The 27476-nt window shown below is 34.4% G+C and overlaps 1 protein-coding gene across 2 annotated transcripts; it reads left to right on the top strand.

The window, feature by feature from the left end:
* Positions 1–1109: 1109 nt before the first annotated feature.
* On the top strand, positions 1110–26682 carry LOC140057355 (CCR4-NOT transcription complex subunit 1-like). Of its 2 annotated transcripts, XM_072102986.1 has the most exons (43): positions 1110–1397; positions 1992–2096; positions 3092–3314; positions 3510–3566; positions 3874–4029; positions 4216–4328; positions 4752–4934; positions 5708–5983; positions 6371–6498; positions 7010–7142; positions 7702–7809; positions 8513–8752; positions 9019–9300; positions 9846–9884; positions 11421–11610; positions 12075–12134; positions 12512–12687; positions 13156–13280; positions 13618–13807; positions 14053–14238; positions 14586–14723; positions 15059–15235; positions 15569–15937; positions 16435–16716; positions 16929–17069; positions 17218–17373; positions 18071–18211; positions 18605–18709; positions 18962–19060; positions 19549–19740; positions 20092–20240; positions 20360–20465; positions 20837–21003; positions 21264–21519; positions 22116–22352; positions 22732–22895; positions 23392–23509; positions 23868–23972; positions 24205–24462; positions 24556–24805; positions 25006–25138; positions 25364–25498; positions 25828–26682. In XM_072102986.1, exons 1-43 carry the CDS (start codon positions 1296–1298, stop codon positions 25904–25906), a joined length of 7029 nt encoding a protein of 2342 aa, XP_071959087.1. In that variant the 5' UTR covers positions 1110–1295; the 3' UTR covers positions 25907–26682. The 2 variants fall into 2 exon arrangements, with proteins under 2 accessions (XP_071959087.1, XP_071959089.1); XM_072102988.1 differs by lacking the exon at positions 9846–9884.
* The last annotated feature ends 794 nt before the right edge of the window (positions 26683–27476 follow it).

Here is a 27476-nt window from a genome sequence, read left to right as displayed (position 1 = left end):
TACTTTGAATAAAAAAATACATACAAAATAATATAGCCTAAATCCGATTATTATTACAGTATAACAAATTATTAAATCAAATTATGAATATCAATAAAATAAATTAAGTCAATTAAATATCCTAAAAATACTATATTAAAATAACTGGTACAGTACTAACATCTTTTTATTTGAATCCAATTTCTTGTACGAGTAAACATTTCTTTCAATTAAAAGTACTTTTCTACATTGGAAAAAAAAAAACAATGCGAAACGCACCAATATTTTATTTGGACTTTATTTTCTTATAGATCATGGAGGCCATGTATAGATCAACAAATAATAAATATATAGTGTACTACAAAGAGATTAACAATAGAGACAATGAAAACAGCAATGAACAAGAATTTTAAATATATCAAATTACGTATGTGCTTAGTCTGCAGTACCCTATTATTTATGTATTATCAATGTATTTAAGTATTAAATTATAGGCCTACAACTAGTATTATTGTCTATTATGTACGTGTATATGTTTGTTTTTTTTTGGAAAATCATAAAAAATACATACAAAGTAAAAACATTCAATTACTGACACGACTACAAATACATTTAATAATACTAAAAGATTTTCCAGGAAGCTTATATGATACTATCATCTTATCGACAAGATCGGTTTTCTGTATTGCATATTCTTGATTTTTCAAAATGTCAACAATACCAATGGTTTCTGAAATCAATGATTTAAAAAAAAAATTTTCATTTTATTAAATTCAAAATCAGTATTATTAAAATATCTTCAAATTCTAGGCCTATTATTATTACAATAATAATGTAATATTAACGTAACTAGAACTATGAGGCTCAGTACTACTATTTAATATTGTGACAGTTTTATGTATTTAAATCTATCACTCTGCTCACGGTTTGTCCATGGAGGTATAAAATAAATTTATACCTCCATGGTTTGTCCGAGTCCGAGTGTGGTTGTCACGCATCAGTAAGCATTTGTGAAAGTGGCTTACCGAAGAGTCGATTTAATCCGAAACGAACCGATGGGATGGAGGAACTGTCGTACGGAAAAAATCGCAAGCCGGTCGCCGCGCCCTCAACGAAAGTTCTCGTTCGTGTTTGAGTCATAAAATGGCGATCCAGAACAATTCCAACAAGAAGTGCTGAATATTTGTTGCTATTTTGTGATTCATTCTTTTTTATATTACCCAAAAACATCACGAATTATTGACTCATTGTTTTATATGTTTATTTCCGTAGGTTTTCAGTTAACTGAAAGCTTTCATCTTTGAAATAATGAAATAATGAATCTGGACTCTCTGTCGCTGGCCTTATCCCAGATCTCGTATTTGGTAGGAAACCTGAACAAAAAGAACTATAAATCCAGTGTTACAGAAATTTATAACGTGAGTAGGCCTACTAGCCTAGGCTTTGTATAACGATGATGAAATATGGGGATCATATGGAATATGTATGGGCTGCATATTATGTAAATGGTTTCTTTTTCGTTTGACATTAAAAAGTAGTATTATAATAATTAAAAATATATCAGATTTTACCTGAGAACTCACTTCTACCATTATTTAAGTACCGTAATTGAATACCATGTATACACTAGGCCTACTTAATAACTATTTTTTTCTTAAAGTAAAAGTGAATAAAATTGTGTATAATTGTCTGTTAAATGCTTTTTACTGCAAATATTCATTTAAAATTGAGCAAATTTTTCAACAACACTGTCAAGTTGGAAAATCTTTCAACACACACTTGGAAACAAGTACATTTTCAAATTGCACAAGAAAAGTCTTGCAGAATTTAAAATTGCTCAAATTGTTAAAATCTGGTGATAACACTAACAGTTTACCAAAATCTTGCACAAAAATTAGTAATAAGATTTATAAAATTTAATTAAATTTTTCTAAAAGCCTACCCTAAAAAAAACTTTCAGTTTTAATTTTTTGATGACAAAATACACACAACTTTTCTCTGTTTTTTTATAGTTGGTTCAGCAACATAGCCTAGAAGGCGAGCGTCACCTTCTTCGGTGTCTGTTTTCCCACGTAGACTTTAGTACTGACGGCAAAAGCGGTACTAAAGATTTTCAGGTAAGAAAGAGATTGCAACTTACAGTATTTAAAGACACCTTCCCTACGTTTTTTAGATCTATTTTAAACTAAAAAATACCGGGTGTTCCCCAATTTGTATCAACGAAGTCTGGCAAAAATAGAAAGACAATTAATGCAGCAACTATACAACGTCAGGCTAGATATATAGCTAGCGTACGATGTTCGTACGTTACCGATGTTTACCAGCTAGGCCTACAAAACTAAGCCTAGCTAGGCTAGGCCTAAAGACCGTCCACAAGAGGTCAGTCGCCGCAGGCTACCTAGGTAGTGCATTTAAGACAAGGAATTACCTGGTTTAATGTTTTTAAAGTAATAAATGTATTATTTTTACAAAACGTCACAAATTGTAGGGAAGGTGTCTTTAATTATGCTACATTTGCAAAAATGAATTTTGAATTTCCGCCTCACAATGTATGTTATACCTTAAGCTTGGTTCCCACTAGCGACGCAACGCAAGGACGTAACGCAACGCAAGTGAATTGACCAATCACAAGCGATGGCTTATTCGCTTGTGCTTGCTAACTGTCTATAACTTCGCTTGTCATTGGTTAAAACGCTTGCGTTGCGTTTACGTCCTAGCATTACGTTCTAGTGGGAACCAAGCTTCAAGCAGTAACATTCGGTTAAGACAGTGGGACCGTAATTACGTAGCCATAACATTGGCAAATGTTTGAGGCTCACTCGCTTCATTGTACGAGTCTTCTCGAATAAGGACTATAAACCATATTTCCATTGTACACATATACCTCATGTGCACTTTAAAGAACCTAGTACATCTTTCGAAACGAGTAGGGGGTTACCCCGGTGTACTAGTACATCCCAGCCATTGATCATAACTGGGCACTCTGGGAGACCAGTATTTGACTGAAGAGGTTGCTTAGTATAAATAAAATATTTCAATTCAATTCATCCTACAGCAAATACAGAAAACAGTAATATAAATTCTGAATTATGTATGTTTTTTTTTCTTACAGGCTCAATTACTGATTCAGGAGTGCACTGCACTCGTTTCCAAATCCAACTTCATAACATTAATTTGTTTTGCGGTTGGACATCCGTTGCATTATCAGAAAACGTTGAAACCGTCTCCCCAGCTGTTTCCACAAATCGGTAAAACCTTGAAGTTATCGCGAGTACAAGAACTTGTGTTTGCTTTGGCTCTGAGGCATTCTGATTTACAGGAAGTACAGACTCTAGGTAGGTGATGTAATCTATCGATATTATATTATGCAAATAATGAATGTTTATGAGTGCGATGGTACAAATAATTTCATGACGTGAAAGATGAAAGTACTACAGTACTCAAGTGCTCCATTTTTGTTTGTTTCCTGAAAGAAATTAACTAATACTTTTTTATTTGAATAAGGATGCATTTCATATTTTTAATTTCAGCAACCCAGTTTGTTAAGCAGAAACTTCCAGATTTAATTCGCACATACATTGATCCTGGTTAGATTTATCTTTTTTTATGTTGTTTGACGCACTAGTGGTTTAATTCATCTGTATGCGACATATATGCTGTTATGTTATGCGGCTACTATGCTGCGGTTACTATGCTGCGGCTACTATGCTGCGGCTACTATGCTGCGGCTACTATGCTGCGGCTACTATGCTGCGGCTACTATGCTGCGGCTACTATGCTGCGGCTACTATGCTGCGGCTACTATGCTGCGGCTACTATGCTGCGGCTACTATGCTGCGTTAAAACTGTTTTGGCTGTAATAATAATACATTGTCCTGCCAATTCTTTTCTCAGATTTAAGTCAAGAGGTGGGAGGCTTAGCGGACATCTCAATTGAAGTTCTGCATTCTCTGCTGACATATCTATTGCAGGTTGGCAAAGACAAAAGCTCAACAGTAACTGGTGTTTCAACTGCGCAGAGAAACACATTTCTCGCCACCTTGCGCAAAGGTAATACCGTTTTGGTATAATTATTTTGAGGACTGAGCTTTATATTGGTCTTTTGAATTAACCGCATAAAAAACAACATATGATAGAATTTTAACTTTGGCTTTTGTGACATTTTTGAAAATCCTATCTTGTATTCAAGAACCGGAATTTGCTGAAAATAATTAAATGCTTTTTGTTTTTCAATAGAATTTCCACGTGACCGACTACCAGTAGTCTTAGCCCCACTGTTGTATAGTACCAACGAGGACATTACAATGGAACGATTATTATCGGATAGTCTCAACGTACCCAAAGGAGTGGTTAGTACATTTACAATTTATAAGAGACAATTACTTTTAACTGATGGTAACACTAAGAGCCTGTTCAGACCTACGGAGTTATGCTTTCGTAACGTACACAGCAGACAACTCCATAGGTCTGAACCACGAAGAGATTAGTGAAAGCCACCTCTTACGACACTGATCTATCGTTTGTTACGACAGTTCAAGGTACAAGATTAGTGAACGACGCTTATGATACGAAAGTAATGCATGAACGATTTTGACCTCTAACCAATCAAATTTACTCCTGCATACCATATGTTCGCCCAAGTCAGTGACACTTCAGATTGAAATGAAAGCGAAATCTTAAACTTTGCTGTTACGATGCTAATTATAATGACATTGCTTGCGAATCGAAAGCATAACTTTATGAATCTGAACATACCCTGTTTACAATTTCAGAATGAGAGTATTTTAGCAGATGCTCTGCAGGAGATGGGCTATGGGTGTTGCACATCAATGGAAGAGTGTCGCAAGACGTTAATGCAGCTAGGTGTTCAGCACTTGAACCCTAATTCCATTGCAATGGTTCTTGGTATGATGGCTCAAACACATACAGGGTTGACAGAAGGCATGAACTTGCAGGTTTGTGACATTCTTTTCTTTTAATTGTGCTTTTTTTTTAATGGGGGTATTTTTGATTTATTGTAGTTCCTGTACAAAGCCATACTACCTTTTGTAAGATGAATAATTCCTTATTTGGGTCACATAAAAGGAAATATGAATATTAACACAAAGAAATTATTAATGTTCTTACTTAGAAGTGCCATCTCTAGTTGTCATTATGTGTTTAATTTAATGAGGGCAATTAGGATTTGTTGTAGTCCCTGTACAAAGCCATACTACCTTTTGTATGATAATACAATAATAATAATTCCTTACTTGAGGTACATAAAAGGAAACATGAACTCCAGAAGAATATTAACACAAAGAAATCTATTAATGTTGTTATTTAGAAACCCCATCCATTTATTTATGTATAGTATCATAAAGGTCATTGACAATTATTTGATTGGTTTTTAAGATGTGTTTTGAACACAGATGAATATTTTATACTAAACCATTGGAATTACAAGATGCATTCATACTATTGGGCTAGATATTTATTTTAATCAACTTGCAACCCAAAAACTCTATCAAAAAACAAACAAGCACTGAATAGTGGTGAATTAATTAATAAATTCTACAAGTCAAACTGGCAGATAAAGCCACAAGTATCTTTGCTAAACTATTTAAGTAATTTTTTCCTGCAAAAATTACAACCAGCAAACATTACAACCAGCAAACATTAGCTAATTTTTAAATTTTCCTTCTACATTAATTTATTTAAAAAATGGGTATTTTAAATTTTATTATAGTTGTTACCTGGTTCAAACACATGGAATGATGGTAAAGATAAATCTGAACAAAGCAAGCAAGTAACAACTTGGAATATCGAAATGTTTGTAGAGGCGGTACGCGACCTTGCCCCACACATAAATTTCCATGATGTCATCAATGGTCTTGATTACCCCGGTTTTATTGTGAAGGACGTCCAGTGTTTACGATTGTTAAAAGTAGCGCTGCTTCGTGGACTGCAGGAAATGTTTCCGATTGAAGTGTTGTATCGTGTTTGGAAAAATACTGAAGGACAAGTACGTTTATGGGTCTGAAGCTCTGCCTACCCTATCAAACTAGTTTGACAAATAAAGTGTGTGTGCCCAAATATTGTATTGATAGGCTTATGCTTTGGGAGTTATTTCGGATAAAATACTATACAAATTTTTAATTTGATTTTAACCAGAAAGGATGATATAAAAACCAGAAAATCAACGACTGTTGGTTTAATGTTGGTTATAAGGTTTATCTGATCTAATATTTTGAATTATAATTATATTGTTAAATGTTCTCTACCAAATCAATGGTTTCGCACTGTTTCATTCAGTTTAAAGAATAAATAAATAAAAATAATTGAATTGATAAATTATCTATAATCAATTTACACACATGGTTTGTTTGGAACTTATTATTTATGTTTACAGTTGTCATGGATACAACAAATTCTGACCAATCCAGATGTGTTCTGCTTTGCGGATTATCCATTCCATGGTGTGGTTGTGGAAATTTTGAAAGCTCTTCCAGAAGAGGACAACCGAGAGATTGCAAATTGGTAAGTTTGTGATACTGATATTTTTTCAAATTAATTTGACAAGGATTTAAAAGATAATGAAGCTTATGATTAAAGATAGGATGATACACTAACCAGAAAAACAACACTTGTTGATTAAATGTTGGTTATAAGGTTTATCTGATCACGTAGTAAATATTTTAATTTGTTTATAAAATATATTGTAAGTTTGTGATATCGATGTTTGTTGTTATATATATTAAGTGAATGCACTCAACATTTTTAAAGCTCTGTTTACACTATCAAACTAATGAAAAAAGTGAGATGTGCCCAAATGTGGTAGTGATATGACATCATCATGTCCATATATGGGCACATCACATTTTTGTCACATATAGTTTGATAGTGTAGACAGAGCTTAAGGAGGCAAGATAATACAAGATACTAAATATGATACACAGCTTTATGATTGAAATATTTTTTTTAATTTGTTTGTTTAAATCTAAATGTGGAAAATAAATTTATAGTTGATTTTATTATCTTCTTTTTATAGGAAATCTATGGAGTTGACAGAAACGCTGTTAACGTTGTCCGAGATGGGCAAATACGAACAAGTGAAGACGCTTTTTGCTTTCCCAATTAAACACTGTCCCGATATGCTGCTATTAAGTTTACTACAATGTGGAGTAAGTCCTGTTCCTATAAGAAATTTAATTTGAAAGGCAGCCGCATTTAAAACGATAAAGATGCTTGTGATAAATGATAGGATGATACACTAACCAGAAAAACAACACTTGTTGATTAAATGTTGGTTATAAGGTTTATCTGAAATAATGATTATTATTATGAAATAAATTTATTGTTTTTCCCAAATGGAGATGTCAGTGGGGAAAAATAGCATGTAGTGAAAGTATTTAGTCTATATCGGGCCTAGCTTACCTGGATAAACCAACATTGCCTTTCTTTATAGTCCCTGTACAAAGCCATACTACATTTTGTATGATGAATAATTCCTTACTTGAGGTACATAAAAGGAAACATGAACTCCAGAAGAATATTAACACAAAATAATAAAAATAATAAATAATAATAATAATAATAATAAATAAATAATAAATTTCGTAAAGAAGAACATTAATATACATTAAAATATCACACCCCTGTCAGGTGTATTCTTTTGGTAAGCCAAGTTTTGTAAATCTGATCATTTGCCTGAAATCAATAGATCAATCAATTCTTTTGCAGCCAAAATGGACTTCTCTACGTCATGAGCTGATCTCATTGTTAATACCAATCTTTCTTGGAAATCATCCAAATTCAAGCATAGTCTTGCAACACGCATGGCTTGGAAATGTAAGTTGTTTATCCTTAATGCTCTATGTAAAAAAAGGAAATATGTATCTGGGCAAGTGTTGTTAATCTTGAACCAATAATTGTCTTGAAATATTTTATTTATACTGGGCGACCTCTTCAGTCAAAAACTGGTCTCCCAAAGGGCCCAGTTATGATCAGTGACTGTGATGTACTAATACACCGGGGTAACCCCCTACTCGTCTCGAAAGATGTACTAGGTTCTTTAAAGTGCACACAAGCTAGATGTGTACACTGGACCTACGGTTTATAGTCCTTATCCGAGACTCGTTCTACCACCAGAACCATGGAGTGAGTGAGCCTCGAACCCCTGCCGATTTTATGGCTACGTAATTACGGTTCCACTGTCTTAACCGCCTGACCACCCACTCACTTGTGTCTACAAAAAACGCTCATGTTAGTTATTATTTTGAAATAATCATAGGCCTAGTGTAAACAAAGATTGTTGCGTCCCGCTAAGAATAATTATGTGCAGCACAGTTCCTATAGAGCAATGTGGCAAAATGTGGACATGATGATGTCATGTCACTACCATATTTGGGCATATCATTACCATATTTGGGTGCACTTCTTTTGTCAACTAGTTTGATAGTGTAGACAGAGCTTAAAGGTATAAAACAAAGCCCATTACCTATAAATAACCACAATTAAACATATTAATTTATTTACCTTTCTACCATCACAGAGTCAATCTCCGTCAGTGAGACAAATTATCATGCATTCAATGGCAGAGTGGTACATGCGAGGTGAGAGTGATCAAGCTAGGCTGTCTCGTATCCTAGATGTGGCTCAGGACCTGAAGGCTTTATCCTTGCTTCTGAGTGGAACACCTTTCAAGTTTGTCATAGACCTTGCCTGCCTAGCTTCCAGACGGGAATATCTAAAGCTGGATAAGTGGATTACAGACAAGATAAGAGAACATGGGGTAAGTTGACCACACTGAAACAAGCAGACATAATATTATCTGTGCAGTATCATAGGCAAATTCTGTGATACAGTATCACATATGTCTCACATGTGATACAAGAACTATTAACAAATTCTCTATTACAAAGTTTGTCTACGATACTAGAAAGATAATGGCATATTTTGAGGTACAGTTTTTATGTTTTGTAAGCATTGATGCAATATTGTCAGTTTTAATGCTATATAAACCATTGTCGATTGATAAGTTAAATTCTATTTTTCCAGGAATTGTTTGTGCAAGCATGCGTGATATTCCTCAAACGACGTGCACCACAAGTTCTTGGTCTGAACGAGAAAGACATAAACGCCAGCAACTTCAAACAAGGCAGTCTACCGTTAGAGACTGTGGGTACAATGTTAGCATGCCTACAAGCTGCTGCTGGTACAGTATCGCAAGACATATCTGAACAGATAATGAGCATGGTTGCAAACTGCTCTAACTTGCTAAAGTCCCGGCCACCACCGGGTGTCATGAAACCACAGCCTAGCCCTGGTATCAATCAACAGGTTAGTTAAAATTATCTGAATGTTTATAGGCTAGAAATCACGGGTTATGTGAACTATCTATCAATAATTAATCCTAATTTTTAATTGATTTTTCCATTCCTTTATTTTTCCTTCTGTTATGTGTTGCTAACCTGATGTTGTTTGCTTGAATTCCTTCCTGTCCTGTCACTGAAACTGTCTTTTTACCATACTAGACTAGTATTACAATACTAGAGTATTACTTTATTGTTATTGTTTTTTTTTTTTTTTGGAGAATTATCTATACAACATTACAGGTATCGGATAATGCTTGGAGTGTCAAATTATTATTATTCTTGCCTACAGAAAAACTACAAGTATTCTGTGTGGAACTAGAATATGTATTTTTCCACATTGTGACCATTTAATTGGTATAGCAATGTCTGATAATAGACCATGTAAAAATTCAGTTAGTTTAGTAAAGTTTTGCAATCCCTACTGAAGTTACTGCAGTATGTTTAACATGGTGTCTATTAAGACTGCAGCATGATATGTCACCTTTAATTTTGATTTTCTCCTCTGTTTAGTCCGTCTTTCCTAGCTTAGGACAAGCTTTTGCCTCTCAGGTTTGTTCCACTGTTATTGTAATCGGTAACACATTGCATGCATGTGCTCGCAAGTATCTTTGTTTGGTTCCTACTAAAACTATGTAGACACGTTTGTGTTTAGTGCAGGGTTTAAATATAATAACTGTACTCTATGCAATGGTGTTTTGATCTAGGTGTTAGTTGGAGCCAAACCTGTACAAAATGTATGTAGCCTCAAACTGATTCCCTATCAAACCAGCAGCAATCTTGCTCTCAAAACTATTGGCAAAAAAAAAAAACTATAACAACTATAAAATACTATAGCATGACATTGAGCAATACTATAGCATGTATTAATGCGCTAATAGTAAAAGCGCTGTTGTCTGTTGCACAAATGCCTATTATTCTATAACCGCATAATATTTAATAGTACAGAAAATCACTTTTTTTTTCAAGTAATCACAAATATATCTGGTGTACAGTTTTTTACATGTAGTCAACCAATTGATATTATTTGGAACGGATTATATAAACTATAAATTATTTACATCACACTCCATCATCAAAACAAAATATTTATTGAACTACTGTAAATAAAAGCATGTGTTATTTATACCTAGATCTCTACTAACATCAAAATGTTGTTACTGCATAGGTTTTTTTATAGTGATTGGTATTTTTATGTACTGTATATAAGCTGATTCTAAAGCTCTGTCTATGCTATCATTTTATGTGACAAAAACAGTGTAATATGGTAGTGATATACCCCAATATGGTAGTTTTGGAAATGTCACACTATGTAGTGCAAATTCAGTGATTAAGAATAATCAGTATCGCAATAGGGACAGACGTCAATCATGTTGGTTCATTATACGCACAGGTTTGGTGTTTTCTAGCCGGCTGACGACACATTGATTGACCTTTGACATATGTTGGTCGTCAATCATTAATCGTCGCAAATCGAAAGCTTCCTATTATCCCCATTATGATTTGATTTGATTTGAATTTATTCGGAAGTACACAAATATACATTACAATTGGTAAACAAGAACAATTAAAACATACGGTAGTCTTCCATGGATAACTAAAAAAAGCTGGTAAATATCATTGCAGCTTATTTCCATTGGGGTCCATTATCAACTGGTTTTTATATTTATTCTACTGGTTGATTTAAGGAGTCTACAATTATTATGGAAATAACTACTGTTTTAAAGTACACACAATATCATATGCTTGGGATGTTGAAATCTGTGAGGCGCCAATCTAAGGGTGGGTATTTCGAGGACATGAAAGTGTAAATGCCATCTCCTGACGAAAATGCAAGTTAAAGGTGAAGGCCAAAGATTCTTGCAAAAATTTATTTTTTAAATTATTTTTGCAGTCTGTCAAGTGCTTTAATCTAAATGGGTTATTACTGACTGACAATGTATTGCTAGGTGTAGTAAGCAATTCAAAGCAAAAAAAAGGCAACACAAATTGTAGACATTTTTTAGTGTGTTTCTTTTGTGTCTTTTGCCTATAACACAATTAAGAAATTTATTTAATAAGTTAACCATGACTTTGTGTATTTTACAGGTGGACCCACTACCAGGAATGCAATCTCTAAACATAGGCGGTAATACAACACCTACATCAAGTGTTGGAATGGGAAATTTCCCTCATCACTCTATGATGTCATTGTTCAATCAATCACAGTCACCACCAAAACCATTTCCCAATTTACCTGTCTTGAGTGGATCGTCTTTACCAAATAACACCCAACATCGTGAGTTTATAGATAGTACCTGTTTTATTTAGTGCTTGTGTATAAGATTTTATATAAAAACTACTTTATATGTTCGTCAAAGTCGAGCTGTTAAGGCAGGGACGCCATTTACCATACCTAAAGAGCCAACAACAATATCGGTATGGGTTTGAGGCTGACACACTCCTAGTTCTGGTGGTGAAACAAGTCTTCTCGGATAAGGACTATAAAACATAGGGGTTACCCGATAAACTGGTTCATGGGGATTACCACATATCTTATAGGACAGTGATTAATTTACTATTAGTAATCCTTGGTCACATGTGCCTAAATACATAACATAAAATTTTAATTGATGCTCAGTTTTCTTTTAAAACAAACATATTGTACTATAGTAAACAATTAGTGTAGAATAAAAATGAAATTGTAGTACCTGAATTATCCATGCAAGTTATAATATAATATATGAATTTTTTGTTTTTCAGAAATGCGTCCTAATAATAGTGGCATGATGCCAGCCCCTGTCAACAAGCCTGCTCGGCAAGGTAAAGTACAAAACTTGTTTATTTCATAGTTATAACTTAATTAATAGTTTGTTTTATTTGTGATTATTATAATTAATTCAATTTATTTTGATTAATTCAATCCAATCTTTCTATAGTGTACATGATTGTCATTTATTTGTATTTTTTAAATAAAAATAAAAACAAATATGAAATTTCTTGGCAAACATTTACTTTGAGAGTTATATACAGACCAAAAATTACTCTTACAGCTCTGTCTGCACTATCAAACTTTATGTGACAAAATGGGATGTGAATATGTCATATCACTACCATATTTTGGCATATCACTACCATAGTTTAGTTTGATACTGTAGACAGAGCTTTACATGTGATAACATTTTCAATGATAATTACAGGTGATATATCAAGCATATGGCCAGAGTTAAACCAAACTTTCTCACAAGAAATTGACGATGAAGCCAATAGCTACTTTCAGAAGATATACAACCAGCCACCTAACCCATCCATGTCAGTTGAGGATGTCATTGAAATGCTCAAGAATTTCAAAGATTCTACAGTCAAGAAAGAAAGAGTAATGACTATTAAATTTAGAAAATCTTAGCCATGTGTACCTTGTGTTTTAAGCTCTGTCTACACTTTATGTAACAGCAAATGTGATGTGCCCATATATGGACACGATGACGTCATATCACTACGATATTTGGGCACATCACACTTTTTTTGGTCAAAATTAGTTTAATAGTGTAGACAAAGCTTAAGAATCCGGTGCATCTTTTGGAGGCATGAAAGGTTTCCCCGCTGACCATCTCAGCACTTGAGCATGTTTACTGAAAAACATGAAAGACCCTTTAGAGGAATTAAAGTTTTTTTTCTGTGTTGTCCGCAACCTTGTGCACTAGGCTGCAAGTCATTGTTTTGTCTTTTATACACTGATAAAGAATAAAATAATTCCACATTTTGTACAATATCTATGTTCATGGGAATGGGAGCTTATAAAAGTAATTGATTCCCTCTTATTCACTTATTTTTTGATTGACAGGAGGTGTTTATGTGCATGTTGCGTAATTTGTTTGAGGAGTACAAGTTCTTCCCACAATATCCAGACCGTGAGCTTCACATCACCGCTTGTTTGTTTGGTGGAATTATAGAACAAGGACTTGTGACGTAAGTTTACTATACATACAAGCATTGACCAAAACAGATTGACATGTGATTATTAAAAATTGCTATAGTGAAGAATGGGCTAGAATTCAAGTCCACACACTTTATGTCTGCATATACATAGAGACCATGCTCAGTCAAATTTATTTATGTACACACTTTTTTCTGAAGCCAAACATGAGTGAATTCTATGTAGTAGTGACATACATGTTACATACCCTGCATAAATTAACTATATATAATACAACCACTTTATATAGGAAATGATCAAGATAGAAACCATACTGCACACTAATATACACATGGTATTTTCTTTATTATATCTCATTTATTTTTCTAGTTATATTGCACTAGGCATTGCCTTACGATACGTTCTAGAGGCACTTCGCAAACCTCATGGTAGTAAGATGTATTATTTTGGTATAGCTGCATTAGATAAGTTCAAAACCAGATTAAAGGATTATCCACAGTATTGCCAACACCTTGCATCTATTCCTCACTTTGAACAGTACCCAGAGACACTTATTGAGGTAAGGAACTAGCTCAGTCTGCAACCTACAGAATAGGTGTACTCTAATTCTGCTTAAGCTGCTTTACACAACTAAAAATGTTGTTTGGCGAGGATGTCTACAGATTGTTTGGACTTAAAAATGATGACAAGCTTTCTCATTCACTTCGTGTACAGATGTATGTTGTTTGTATTTTAGTAGGTTATGTGAGTAACCTTGATATAGATCTGTAAAATGTAATGCGATTTTGTTTCTTTATATCACAGTATATTCGATATGGCGAACAGCAGCGTGAACCGCCAGCTCGTACTCAGACTGGCACAACAACACCCTCTACGCCTACTGTTACAACAGTCACGTCAACCACTACAGGAAGTTCAAAGACAACAACGACGACAATAACTACGACAACGGCAACAACATCAGTGACATCGGCAAAAACAACCAAGCATGTTAGTATTAAAACAGAAATTGGTTTTAGTATAATTTTTATAAGTTTTAAGTAAATAAGTTTTATATGAATTTTATACCAGTAAACACTCAATTCCTTTTACTAATCAAATTCAAATTTACTATGTCTTTAAAAAAAAATCCGTACAATGTATAAACACCTTTTACTTAAAATTCACACGGTCCATAGCAAAAGAAAATAAAACTTTTTAATAAATTAAATAAAGTAACATCATCATTGTGAAAAAAGGAAGACTTAACACTGTCACAAATACAAATTGACACAATCCACAGATAAACACTTTTTTGCTATAATTTGTAACTGTATCTGTAAATGCATTAATTTCAGCCGTCAATTGCCAACACAACAAATATCAATACATTGCTAGTAGCCAGGAAGGATGAGCCGAAAGAACCTCCAGAAAATGTTCAGGATAAAATAGCATTTATCTTCAACAACTTGTCACAGTCCAACATGACAATTAAGGTATGTATTTACCACTTCCCAGAAATTGTACCCTACTGGAATAACACTTTTCTCATACAAGACTCAATAAAAACCGGAAACAGATGCAATACCAGAATTTCTGGGTGTTTGGTATAGGGACGATCAAAGCATATTGTCGAAACGTCTAAAAACTCAACAGTTCTTTCAGAACTAATATACGTGGTGTACCGCAAACTTTATATCAACGGGAAAATTATTATTGTTATATCAATGATATGTTAATGTTGAGCGATTAAGAAGTGATTTCATTTCAAGCTTAATAATAAATCCATAATAATAATAATGAACTGCATTGTTATTTCTGATTTTTATAGGCAGATGATATAAAAGAGAGTGTAGCCGAGTACAAGCAGTGGATTGCGCAATACATGGTGATGAAGCGGGCTAGCATTGAATTCAATTTTCATTCCCTGTACTCATCTTTTGTAGACACTCTTAAAATGCCAGATTTCTCGAGTATGGTTATTAATGAAACACTTAGAAATATAGAAGTAAGTCATTTTTTTTGTAAATTTTTTTTATTTAACCTTTATTTATAGAGGGTGAGCTTAAACAGCGCATGCTGACAATCAAGGGGCCCTCATGATGTGTTATGATAAGTGTCTGTGTGACAGTGGCTGTGGATATAATAGTACACCTACCTATTTTGAAAGATGTACTAGGTTCTTTAAAGTGCACATAAGCCAGATGTGTACAAACTGCCTACTTTACTAATGTATAATCCATTTTTATTTAACTGTAGGCATGGCATGATTATTGCTTCCGGAGTACCTTAATATTCTGGATACAATATAGAATTATCCACCGTTTCTTTTTCTTTCTAGGTTTTACTGGCTTCTGATAAGAGTGATTCAAACTTCTCTGACAGATCTCTGTTAAAGAATCTAGGCCATTGGCTTGGCATGCTGACGCTAGCCAAGAACAAACCAATCTTACAGATAAACATAGACCTAAAAGAACTTATCCTAGAAGCCTATCACAACGAACGCTCAGAACTTGAGCTGTTGTATGTTGTACCATTTGTTGCCAAGATTATTGAGTCGTGCGTGAAGAGTAAAGTGTTCAAACCGCCAAACCCGTGGACGATGGCTGTCATGGGTGTTCTAGCCGAGTTACATCAAGAACCTGACCTCAAGTTGAACCTTAAGTTTGAAGTGGAGGTGTTATGTAAACACTTAAGTCTAGACATCAATGTAAGTTTATAGAGGTCTTCATCAAACTAATGACCACTCTGTTTTAGGTTTAGTTTTATTCTCAACAACGTTTCCAGTTTCCTCGCAGAGGAGCTGATATCAAATGCCGTCTATTATTTAATTAAAATACAAAAATTACAATCGCAAAAAGTACATTCATTTGGTGAGCTATGGTCACTAATTAGAATCACTTTATCAAAGAGTTATGTCACACTTTCAAAGGTGAAAGGTCATGACACAGTTTCTTGTGACCTTTGTGGTCTTTGCAGCATTGCAAACTAGAATCACCAAAGGTCTACAACAAGCAAATTTTGCTGCATCACCATTTCAAAAATGTTCTGGTTATTTTTTTCTTGTAAACATGGTAATATGATTGTGAAATTCCATGTTGAATTATGAATCCTTGAATATTTTGGGCTTAAACATTTTTATAAATTACTCTTAATTTTGTATACAAACTTGTCTCACTGATCGATATACTGTATTTAAATTCACAGGAAGTTGTTATCTGTGGTTATCTGAAAGAAGCAGATCGTCTACTACACTTCAAACCTAAACTCTCTGGTCGTCGTAAACACAAGCAAGAACAATCGTTACTGCCACCCACTGTGTCCAACGAACAAACTATTGTGTCAACACCGAGCGTTGCTGTAGCACCAGCCACGTCAGGAACAACACCGACTACTTCCTCAACTATTGCTCAGCCTCAGTTCAACTTCCAAGACCTCAACACATCATCGTTAAATGGTCTTGTTCCACATATTACAGTCAGTAGTCAGGTAATGTAGGAGTTCAGCCCGCCTCCCCTAAATATTGAAAATTTAAATATAGGACATTTGGTAATGTTCAGCAGTTCATTTTGTATTTCTTAGGCACTTGAACCCAAACCACCCTTCTCGACCCCCCCCCCCCCCTCTTAAACCTATTTAAAAACCGATTGCTCCTTTTTTGAATTTCCCATATTTATAATCTTATCATTTGCTCTGTTTAGGCCGAGATCTTCCAAATGATTCCTCAGCTACGCGCATGTGTTCGTATAGCAGTAGAGCGCTCGGTGCAGGAACTAGTACAACCAGTTGTCGAGCGATCTATCAAAATTGCTCTCACCACATGTGAACAAATTGTGAAGAAGGTAATTTATTATATTATATTTGCCCAGCCCATACAAGTTTTATATTGAAAGAGTTGACTGTATAACCAATATTTTGATACATTTTCTTGGTGATAAAGCACTATTTTTTTCTAACAATCGTTATTCATCATTGTTTTTTTTTCTGAAGGATTTCGCATTAGATCCCGAGGAAAATCGTATCAGACTAGCGGCACATCATATGGTGCGTAACCTGACAGCCGGTATGGCTATGATCACGTGCAGGGAACCTCTGTTGCTAAGCATTAGTAACAACTTTAAGACTGTGTGCTTGACAACGCTCAAGGTAAGTTGTTCTCTCCATAAACGTTGCCGACAATCATTTGTTTATAATTCTATTCATGTATTTAATAGTAAGTTTGTTAGATCTCTGTAATTTCTTTATTATTGTATTTATATGCATAAATGACAATAAATACTATCGTATCGTAAAGTGGTCAATAAATAAGTGGTTACTTTTTAAATGGTAAAGTGAATTGAAAACAAATAATGGAATCAATTACGGAATGAAGTAGATTTGAAAATGTAATCAACCAAAAAAGTATTTTATTCAAAACTAATAAGCATAGTGTACTGCAAACCTTACTTTACTTTTGTTTATTTGCAAAGAGTATTTGTTTAGATGGACAATGTTTTTATTTTGGTTTCTTATTCCAAAGACTCTAGAATTCTAGAGGCCAGCCAGTCGGTCTAGGGCCCTTCTAAATTGTTGAGAATTATTATGCAAAAGATAGGACATCAAATTAAAATTGGCACTTCATTTTAGGCCCTGGGATACCCCATCCCACTTTTTCAAAATTGTGGATCTGTCACTTTATTTTGCTAAAATAGATGTAGGTCATATGACACATGTTAACATGTTTAGCTTTCCACCATTACCTCATAAATCAAGTTCCATATTAGAAATGTTAAATCTCTCTATTGAATGTTTATCCCAGCCAATGTGTATTTATTGTGCTTTAACTTCATGCATTTCCTTGCAGGCTGCATCTCCTCAACAAAAGGAATTAATGGAGCAGGCAGCCACGCTGGTAGCTGCAGATAATGTAGAACTTGCATGTGCTTTTATTCAGAAGTGTGCTGTAGAGAAAGCTGTTCCAGAAATGGACCGTAGACTAGCTACTGTAAGTGATGAATGTTTTCTGATAACTCTCTTGTAACTTCTACATCCCTTTCACCCCACTTGAGATGTTTCCAGCTCATACTCTTCCTTTTACGTGACTTGATTTCATTTGTAATTGTATTTTTTAGACTATTTTATTGTCTAGTGAAATGCTCTCATAACTGGAAAAACCTGAGTAGGTAGTCTGTGTGCCTTAAATTGCTGGTAAATAGAATGCAATTATGTGGGTTTTGTATAGTGTTGATAGTTTTCTTACGGATTAATTTTTCCTTTTGATTTCACCATCAAAATATGTGCATCTTGTTAAATATGTGCGCTTAACAAATATTAGTATTATTAAACATTCTGTAAGTCTACAATTTTAAGTCCATTATTTACACTTCTGATTTTTCAGGAAATCGAACTACGAAAACATGCTAGAAATGAAGGACGCCGTTATTGTGATCCTGTTGTCCTTACCTATCAAGCCGAGAGAATGCCCGAACAGATTAGACTTAAGGTATTCCATTTAATAAAATAATTTCTGAATGTCTTGACCTAAAGGTTAAAGGTCATGTGAAAATAAATTTAATGATCTCATTTCTTAATATTATGACCAAAAGGTTAAATATAGTGGCCTACTGAACGTTTACGTATTTGTAATTTAATCTCATTTATATCCTGACTTAAAGGTTAAATATCATGACCCAAGGTTAAAGGTCATGTGAAATTTAATATATGCTTTAATACGCTTAATTTTCATTTTGTTTAGGTTGGTAGTGTAACACCATCACAGATTGCTGTTTATGAGGAGTTTGCACGTGTAATTCCTGGCTTCCTTCCAACTACAGAATCAGCACAACCAGCTCAGGTAATTACGATCTTCAAAATATAAATGTACATAGGCGTTGACCTGTGTAAGAATTCTCGGTATAAATCTGGCAGAAAATAAAAATGTTTGTCATTGTTTGACAAACATTGTGATATATGGGTTGTGGACACTCTCGTGTTATGGCGCATTGTTCCTGTTGCAACCCCTTGACTGATTGTGTCGAATAAATAAATGAAAAATAGATCTTATGATGACATCAGTTTTTAGTGACTCTGTTTAACCAGCTTTCACATTGGACTTTGCAGCTAGGTTAAACTAGCCCTTTCGTTTTTGCTGTGCAATGTTCACTAAAAAACCAGCCAATGTACCTCATGTATGTTGACCAAGAAGAAGTTGAAAAAAAGTGTTTGACTTTTCCTGTCAATCTTACTGGCTGTTTGGTTATTTTGATTTATAAAAAAAGTACAGTGCGAATGAGGCTTTAATTTTACTTAAATATTAACTACATTAGTTTTTTTTTTCAACAGCAACCATATCCCCTTGATGAGATTACACAGATCTATGACAAATGTGCAACTGAAATCGAACAACACATCCAACAAGCAAGTTTGATAGCACCAAACAGCCAACATGTACAAGTAATGGAGATGCTACTGGAAGCTGTTGTGTTGGCACGCAACTCACGGGAAGTTGTTAATGCTCTCTCACTGCTGCAAAAGGTAAGTGGCATAAATACTGTATATTTATTGCTTTAGGACTATTAAAATTGGGAAGTATGTTCATGTTAATAGGTAACTAATAATAATAATAGATACTATACTATCAAAATTGTAAACAAAATGTGATGTGCCCATATATGGACACAATGATGTCATATCACTACCATATTTGGCCACATTATACTACTAGTCTGACAGTGTAGACAGAGATTAAGGCCATAACAGTATGACGTTGTATTCAGATTCATTAAGAGTTACCCAGCCTATAAATGCAGTGTTCTTTTGTCACTATTACCTTTAAAATATTGTTTTATTTTACCATAATCTAAATATGTCGGATTTTGTTTTTAGACTGTAGATGGTCTTATGGAAGGCTACTTTCCACAGACTCTAGACCCTGAGATAGGCATGCGTTACCAGAGCAGTCACTTGTTAGTACTCAAAGGTCTACAGGATCAGAGAGCCTACGGACCACAATGGACCAATAAACAAGTCACTAAGTAAGCTAAATAGCAATACATACTGTTTTATAATACAGATTTACTGAACTGTAAACTGTTGCATTTTAGTGTGCTGTTGAGACGATTCCTAATCTATACACAACATATTTATTTTACAGAATTGTATGCGACAGAGGAGAACAGAAGTACAACCTTGATGCTATAGAAGTTCTCCTTAGAGCACATCTCATTAACCTGCAAGCATTTGATATGCACCTTGCCCAGGTCAGTATTTTCTTACCCAGGTCAGTATTGTGTTACCTGGGTCATTAGTTCTTTTCCTATATGTCAGTATTCTTCTTGCCTTTAGTCAGTATTTTTTTGTCAGTATCACAAGTTTATAGTATCTTTGGTTGCCTATGTCTTTTGGCCCAGGTCAGTATTACTCTGTTTAGGTCAGTATCACTTTACCCAGGTCAGTATTACTCTGTTTAGGTCAGTATCACTTTGCCCACATCGATATCAATTTGCTCACATCGATATCACTCTGGCCAGTTTTATCAGTATCACTTTCCTATGCAGAATTGCACAAGTCAGTAATTAGAAATATCTCTAAATAAGGATGACATTACTAATATCATATTTCAATTTTTTAGTCCATGGATAATGGCATGAACCAAACGGCCGGAGCATTCGCAATGAACGTGGCCAAACGGTTTTTAATTGATGAGAAACAGAGCAACATTTTGAATGAGGCCGATCTGTACAACACATTGCAAGTCCTTGCAATGATCGCTGCACGTTCATCAAATCCATCTGACATGTGAGTGCTGCATTATAACTTTTTGTATAACTGCAGTGACTAAATTCTCTCATCAATATCTTAGTATGATGAAAACCTTCCAGAAGACTATTTGTCAATATGTTGGTTGAATAAGGTTTATCTGACAACATTTTTTATGACTTCAGCTTTTCTAGTTTTGTGATTCTTATAGAATAATATTATCTCCTTTGTACATGGACAAATGTAAATTGTAAATTCCATACTATAAGTATACAATATAATTTCATTTGCTTTTTTAGGCCTGGGCCATTTGGAGTCCGATTGGCACATCTAATTGAGCTTGTACGTCAAAACCAGGATCCAGCTTTCCTGGATAAGGCCCCTGGAGGGCCTACATCCATGATGCACTCCGGCATCTCACAGGCTAGGGAGTTTGATGATCCAGCAGGCCTGCAAGAGAAGACTGAATATCTACTACGTGAATGGGTCAACATGTACCACTCGCCAGCTGGCGGACGCGACAGCACAAAGGCTTTCTCTGCATTTGTAAACCAGGTATCTAGAAAATATTATTTTTTATTATTTTGTTGAAACTGCAACTTATTTTTTACCTTGACCTACCTTGACCTACCTTGACCTTTAGACTATAAACCTGTCAAGGTTTGCAAGTCCCTCTTTGAACATCTTGGTTATATGGCTCAAACTTTAGGCTTTGGGTTTTCCAATGTGTTTCAAGATGGGTTTTAAAATTATTGATAGAGGATGCATTTGCTATATGATATGGCAAACTATTCCAATCATTTACTGCAGATATCTGTCTGTTTCGATTTACAATGAACTTCTTTATATAGCGCACATTTCTATGACATTAATCGTGGCGCTTTACATCAATTACTGTCTTAAGAACTTTAAAATGATTGTAGTCATCTAAATGTTTAATTTTACCTGCTAAATGTTAAAGATTAAAGCTACTTTCCATTAGTTCTGTTTCATGGATGAGTAGATTGCGCTGTTTAATTTCTTGTATTTTCCATTCAACAAAAGCAGCACATTGTGTGAATGCACTCTTATGAACCTATATTGTTGATTGTGATAGTTGTGAACATTGAACAATTACACCGCAATTTTTCATTTTCTTTGCCCATTTTCAGATGCACCAGCAGGGTATTTTAAAGACTGACGACCTCATCACCCGTTTTTTCCGAATATGCACAGAACTGTGCGTGAAGCTGTGCTACCACGCCCTGTCTGAGCAAGCACACACACCTACGTTGACACGTTCAAAGTGTTTCCACACACTAGATGCCTTTGTTCGTCTGATTGCCTTATTAGTAAAACATTCTGGAGATGCAGCCAATAGTGTTACAAAAATAAACTTATTAAACAAGGTGTGTTAAAATTATGTGACAACTTTTTGGCACAATTTGCATATTGCGCAATTCAATTATTGGTGATTGAAGAAGACATTATTTATGGATTTAAAGTACATTAGAACATATCTATTGCTATATCCTTATTCATTGGACAACATTATTAGGGCTACTGTGAAATGAAATTATTGTGCGAAAAGATGTGAATACTCTTTTGGGGATTTAGAGAGCTATCCCTGGTACCATACTAATGATTAGTGTAGTTGTTTTGTCTTTCCATTTTCTTTGTGTAATTGTATGGTATTAAAATATATTAAATCAAAATTAAACTCCATAATAATCCATAACAATAATTGAAAGCCTTTAGTGTGCAAAAGTGTATCATTGCGTTTTCTAGGTACTTGGCATTGTGGCTGGAGTATTACTTCATGATCATGAAAAGCAAGGTAGTGACTTTCAACAGCTTCCCTACCATCGAATCTTCATTATGCTTCTACTTGAACTCAACGCACCAGAACACGTGCTAGAGACCATTAACTTTCAAGTGATGACTGCATTCTGGTGAGTGGAAGAACAACCATGTGTTGATCTGGGCCTTTTTTTGTCACATAAAAGTTTGATAGTGTTAGCAGAGATTTAGATTACTTATATAGTTTGTATGAATAAAGCGCTGTGATGTGGTGTGACAAAAAAATGTCATGTGCCCATATATGAACATGATGATGTCATATCACTACCATATTTGGGCACACCACACTTTTTGTCACATCACATGTTTGATAGTGTAAACAGAACCTTAGAAATATTTACAGTGGAACCTCTATTGAGAGGACAGCTTTGATGACCAAGTGTCTCTTTAATAGGGGTTGGCAATAGTGTAAATCATAGGTTTCCCCTTTTTTTCATTACACAGGAGAGTGTCCCTTTAATAGAGGTGTCCTTTTATAACAATGTCCCAAAGGAACTCTTCTACTGTAATCCTTCTATATTAAAATATAACAGTGATTTGAATCTGACTTAATTCATATTAATTCCACAATCATTTTTTTTTTTATAGTAACGCATTTCATGTGCTACGTCCATCAAAAGCACCTGGTTTTGTGTATTCATGGTTGGAATTGATTTCCCATAGAATCTTCATCGAACGCATGTTGGCAACCATGCCACAACAAAAGGTTTGTACATTCAATACTTTCCCATCTGTTTGCATCATCCTCATTTACGTTTTGACACCGAAATGGGTTGTGTCAACATGTCATTTTATTTCTGGGCAGCCTAGCCTCTTCTTTTGTTCCTTACACAATCTATAATTCAGGTTTAGATTCAGGATTTTGAAATAGGGGGAAGGAGAGTGCCCCTAAAATTGTAAAATGAAGTGCTGAAATGTCTTATATTTTGCATTGTAATTGCCAAGACACCCACCTCTGTATCTGCATATGTATCTATCTACTGTACTATCAGAGGAGGAAGGATAAATTATTTATAATGACAGTTTTGTAAATGATATTATTTTGTACATTATTCTATTTACAGCAAGGATGGCCAATGTATGCCCAGTTGTTGATTGACATCTTCAAGTTTGTTACACCATTCTTACGCAATGCTGACTTGTCAAAACATGCCTCTTTATTATATAAGGTATATAATCATTACTTTGTTTTGTATCTATCTTAACAATAAATATTTAATGGTGATATATATTGTATTTTATTTGATATTATCGATTCTGTGTTTATACTGAATGATACTTTCATATTTGGGTACATCACACTTTTTGTTTGTAAAAACTAAAAAGTGCAGACAGAACTGTGGTACTGTCTGGTAAATTGAATTGATTAAACTTACTTTCATTCTTTTTTCCATTGTTTAGGGAACTCTCCGGTTGTTGTTAGTTCTACTTCATGATTTCCCAGAATTTTTGTGCGACTACCATTATGGTTTTTGCGATGTCATCCCACCAAACTGTATTCAAATGCGCAACCTGATTTTAAGTGCATTCCCACGTAACATGCGTCTACCAGACCCATTCACTCCTAACTTGAAAGTGGACATGTTATCGGATATCACGCAGCCACCACGGATCCTAACAAATTTCTCGGCTATGATTCAACCAGTAACATTTAAAAAGGTAAATCAAATATAATTATTTTCATAATATTTGCATAACTTTCTTATTTGAAAATATTGAAATTCAATATACTTTTAATTTCTTATTTTTTAGGAGTTAGATTCTTATATTAAGACTCGAAGCCCTGTCACGTTCCTGTCTGAGCTGAGAGGCCATTTACAGGTGTCTCACGAACCTGGTCAGAGATACAACGTACCTCTAATGAATGCATTGGTACTCTATGTTGGATCACAAGCAATAGCGTACCTTCATAGCAAGGGAAGCACGCCATCTATGAACACGATTACGCATTCATCGCATATGGATATCTTTCAGAATTTAGCAGTTGACTTGGACACCGAAGGTGGGTGCTGCCATTTTTAGCACCCTTCAAGATACTTTTTTACAAACGGGCAGATTCACACAGGTCCAGTAGGCCTTGGATGCAACCCAACCCCTCTCTTAAAATCAACTAACCTATCCTGGGAAGTTCTCATATAAATGTGTATTCCACTATTGTTTTTTTACTTTCATATCATTCTTGAATTAAATATTTACTTTCAGGGCGGTACCTGTTTTTAAACGCAGTTGCAAATCAACTTCGGTATCCTAATAGTCACACCCATTACTTCAGCTGTACGTTGCTTTACTTATTTGCTGAGGCAAACTCCGAGGCCCTGCAAGAGCAAATTACAAGGTATAAAATGATACATAAAATATTACAATAACAATTATTTTTCTTAATCTCGGTCTACACTCACACTAGTTTAACAAAAAAAGTTTCCAAATATGAAAGTGATATGAAATCATCATGTCCATACATTTTTTTGTCACGAGAAGTTTGATAGTGTAGACAGAGCTTAACATGTTCTGTATTTCATTGGTACAAGAAACATGTTCTCAAACCATGCTTATTTTGCAGAGTGCTTCTGGAACGTCTAATTGTGAATCGACCCCACCCCTGGGGATTACTAATCACCTTTATTGAACTGATTCGCAACCCAAGCTTTAAGTTCTGGAGTCATGACTTTGTCCACTGCGCACCAGAAATTGAAAAGTAAGTTTTTTGGTACAACAAATTAAACTCATAGAAGTGTCTCATGAATAGGGCTTAGCTATATTTAAAACATGTACTTGTTTTACTACCTACTATATTCAAATATACTAATGAATAGAATTGCCATACCTAACAAGTCCAACCTTTGACCTTTTCCACAAGGGTAATGATAATTGTTGTGTTGTACTTTTTTTTATTCGAATGGTAAATTGTAAATGGATTGTGTTCAACAATCTCAATGCTCAAATACTCTGTTAAATAAATACTCAGCTATACTCAACTGTGAAGTTCTAATCGAATACAACAATTGTTAATCTTCTTTCTTGTAGGTTGTTTGATACCGTAGCCCGTAGCTGTATGCAACAAAAACAAGCAAGCACAACAAACCAAGCCAGCTCGCCTGTCTAACCTTTCTGAATAAGCTGGTTTTATATCTTTAGATTGGTTGATAAGGTCATCGATACTATGCTCTGAAGGTCATTCGATATAAGAATTAGTAGAAGAGTGTTTTACAATGTGCTATCATGTTTAGTCATGCATATCAATGTAAACAAAGTCATAATTAAACAAAGATCTAAAAATGAATAATTAAGGCATGAAAACTGTAAACAATTGAAACAACTGTAAAATATATGAAGTAAATAGTTTTATATAACGCCATTATCTTGGTATGCACAATTTAACCAATAAAAATGGTTACATCTTAATTTCTTCTGTAATTTTTCTATGTAAAAACAGTAATTTAAAGAAAAAAATGTTACTATAATATTGGCTATATAGGTTTTATTGTCCATATTTATATAGCATAATTAGAAAATGTAAAACAATAAAAATACAGAACAAGAAGAATAGTTCATATGAATCATGAGAGTTTTAACAACTTTGACGAATTAAAAATGATGCACAGTTGGATTCATTTTACCTTACAACTCTTTTTCTTTTCGTCTGAACACACAACAGTAAAAAAATGTATCATATTTAGGTTTGTAATTAACAATTTTTTTTCTTTGGAATATTTTGAAAGAAACCAAAGATTATTATATATTCTTTGGTGTGTGAGAATCTTCATAACCTAAATGTTTGTGGGTTTAAAACAAGTTGTGTATAAAATAATTTTGGTTATAAATTGCGTTGAATAAGAAAAGTGTAGACTAGTAGATAATAAAAGGCAAGTGTTAATGAAATTGTATTTTTATTTTTGTTCCTCCAAGACAAGCAATTGCCCAGCAGCTTTATCTTCGTGTTTTCACAAAAAATATACAAGCTTGAAGCTCTATCAAACTTTAAAGCTCTGTCTGCTCTTGAGCTAGGCTGTATGTTTTGAAATTTGAATAATATTTGTTAATTCTCATATATAGAAAAAAAATATATCTGCATCCTCTTTCTATGCATCACTTATCCCAAAAATAAGAGTAAATTAAGAATGGCAAAATGTGTTCTGCTTCTAGAGGGCGTCTATCTAATTACATAGAATCTGGCAGACGATAATATAAATATTCAACCAATCAGAATACAGCAAAGTTTGTCTTTGATTTGGAGCGCTGAAACTTAAAACGCTGTATGGACGAAGTCTGTGGTAGTCGGAATTAAACATGAATTATTTGATAAAAATGTAAGTTTTAAAAGTCGAAACTAATTAATTCATTACTGTAAAATAAAAAGCAAAGCTAGGACTATTAATAATACGTAATCTTAAACCTTGTCGAGCAATTCATCTATGTTTGAGTCACCTAAGCTAGGCCCTAGCCTACATTTAGTTTAGCTAGCTAGACAGCAGGGAGCCTCCTCTCTCTAGGCTAGGTGTATGGTAGGCATATAGGCTACTATCTTTGCTTTATCAAATAATCGTTTGTATGCTGAATGACAAGCTCTCATATAATCTGTGCATGTATTGCAGTTTATCACCAGAGGCTTCCATCCATACCCTGTACTGTATACGGTGTGGCATAACGAGGCGCGGAGGCGTTTTTAGCCCTTT

Source organism: Antedon mediterranea, chromosome 8, assembly GCF_964355755.1.
Source record: "Antedon mediterranea chromosome 8, ecAntMedi1.1, whole genome shotgun sequence".
In the NCBI taxonomy this organism is placed as follows: Eukaryota; Metazoa; Echinodermata; class Crinoidea; order Comatulida; family Antedonidae; genus Antedon; species Antedon mediterranea.
Note: the sequence above shows the minus strand (reverse complement) of the source record. Positions and strands in the feature narration are given on the sequence as shown.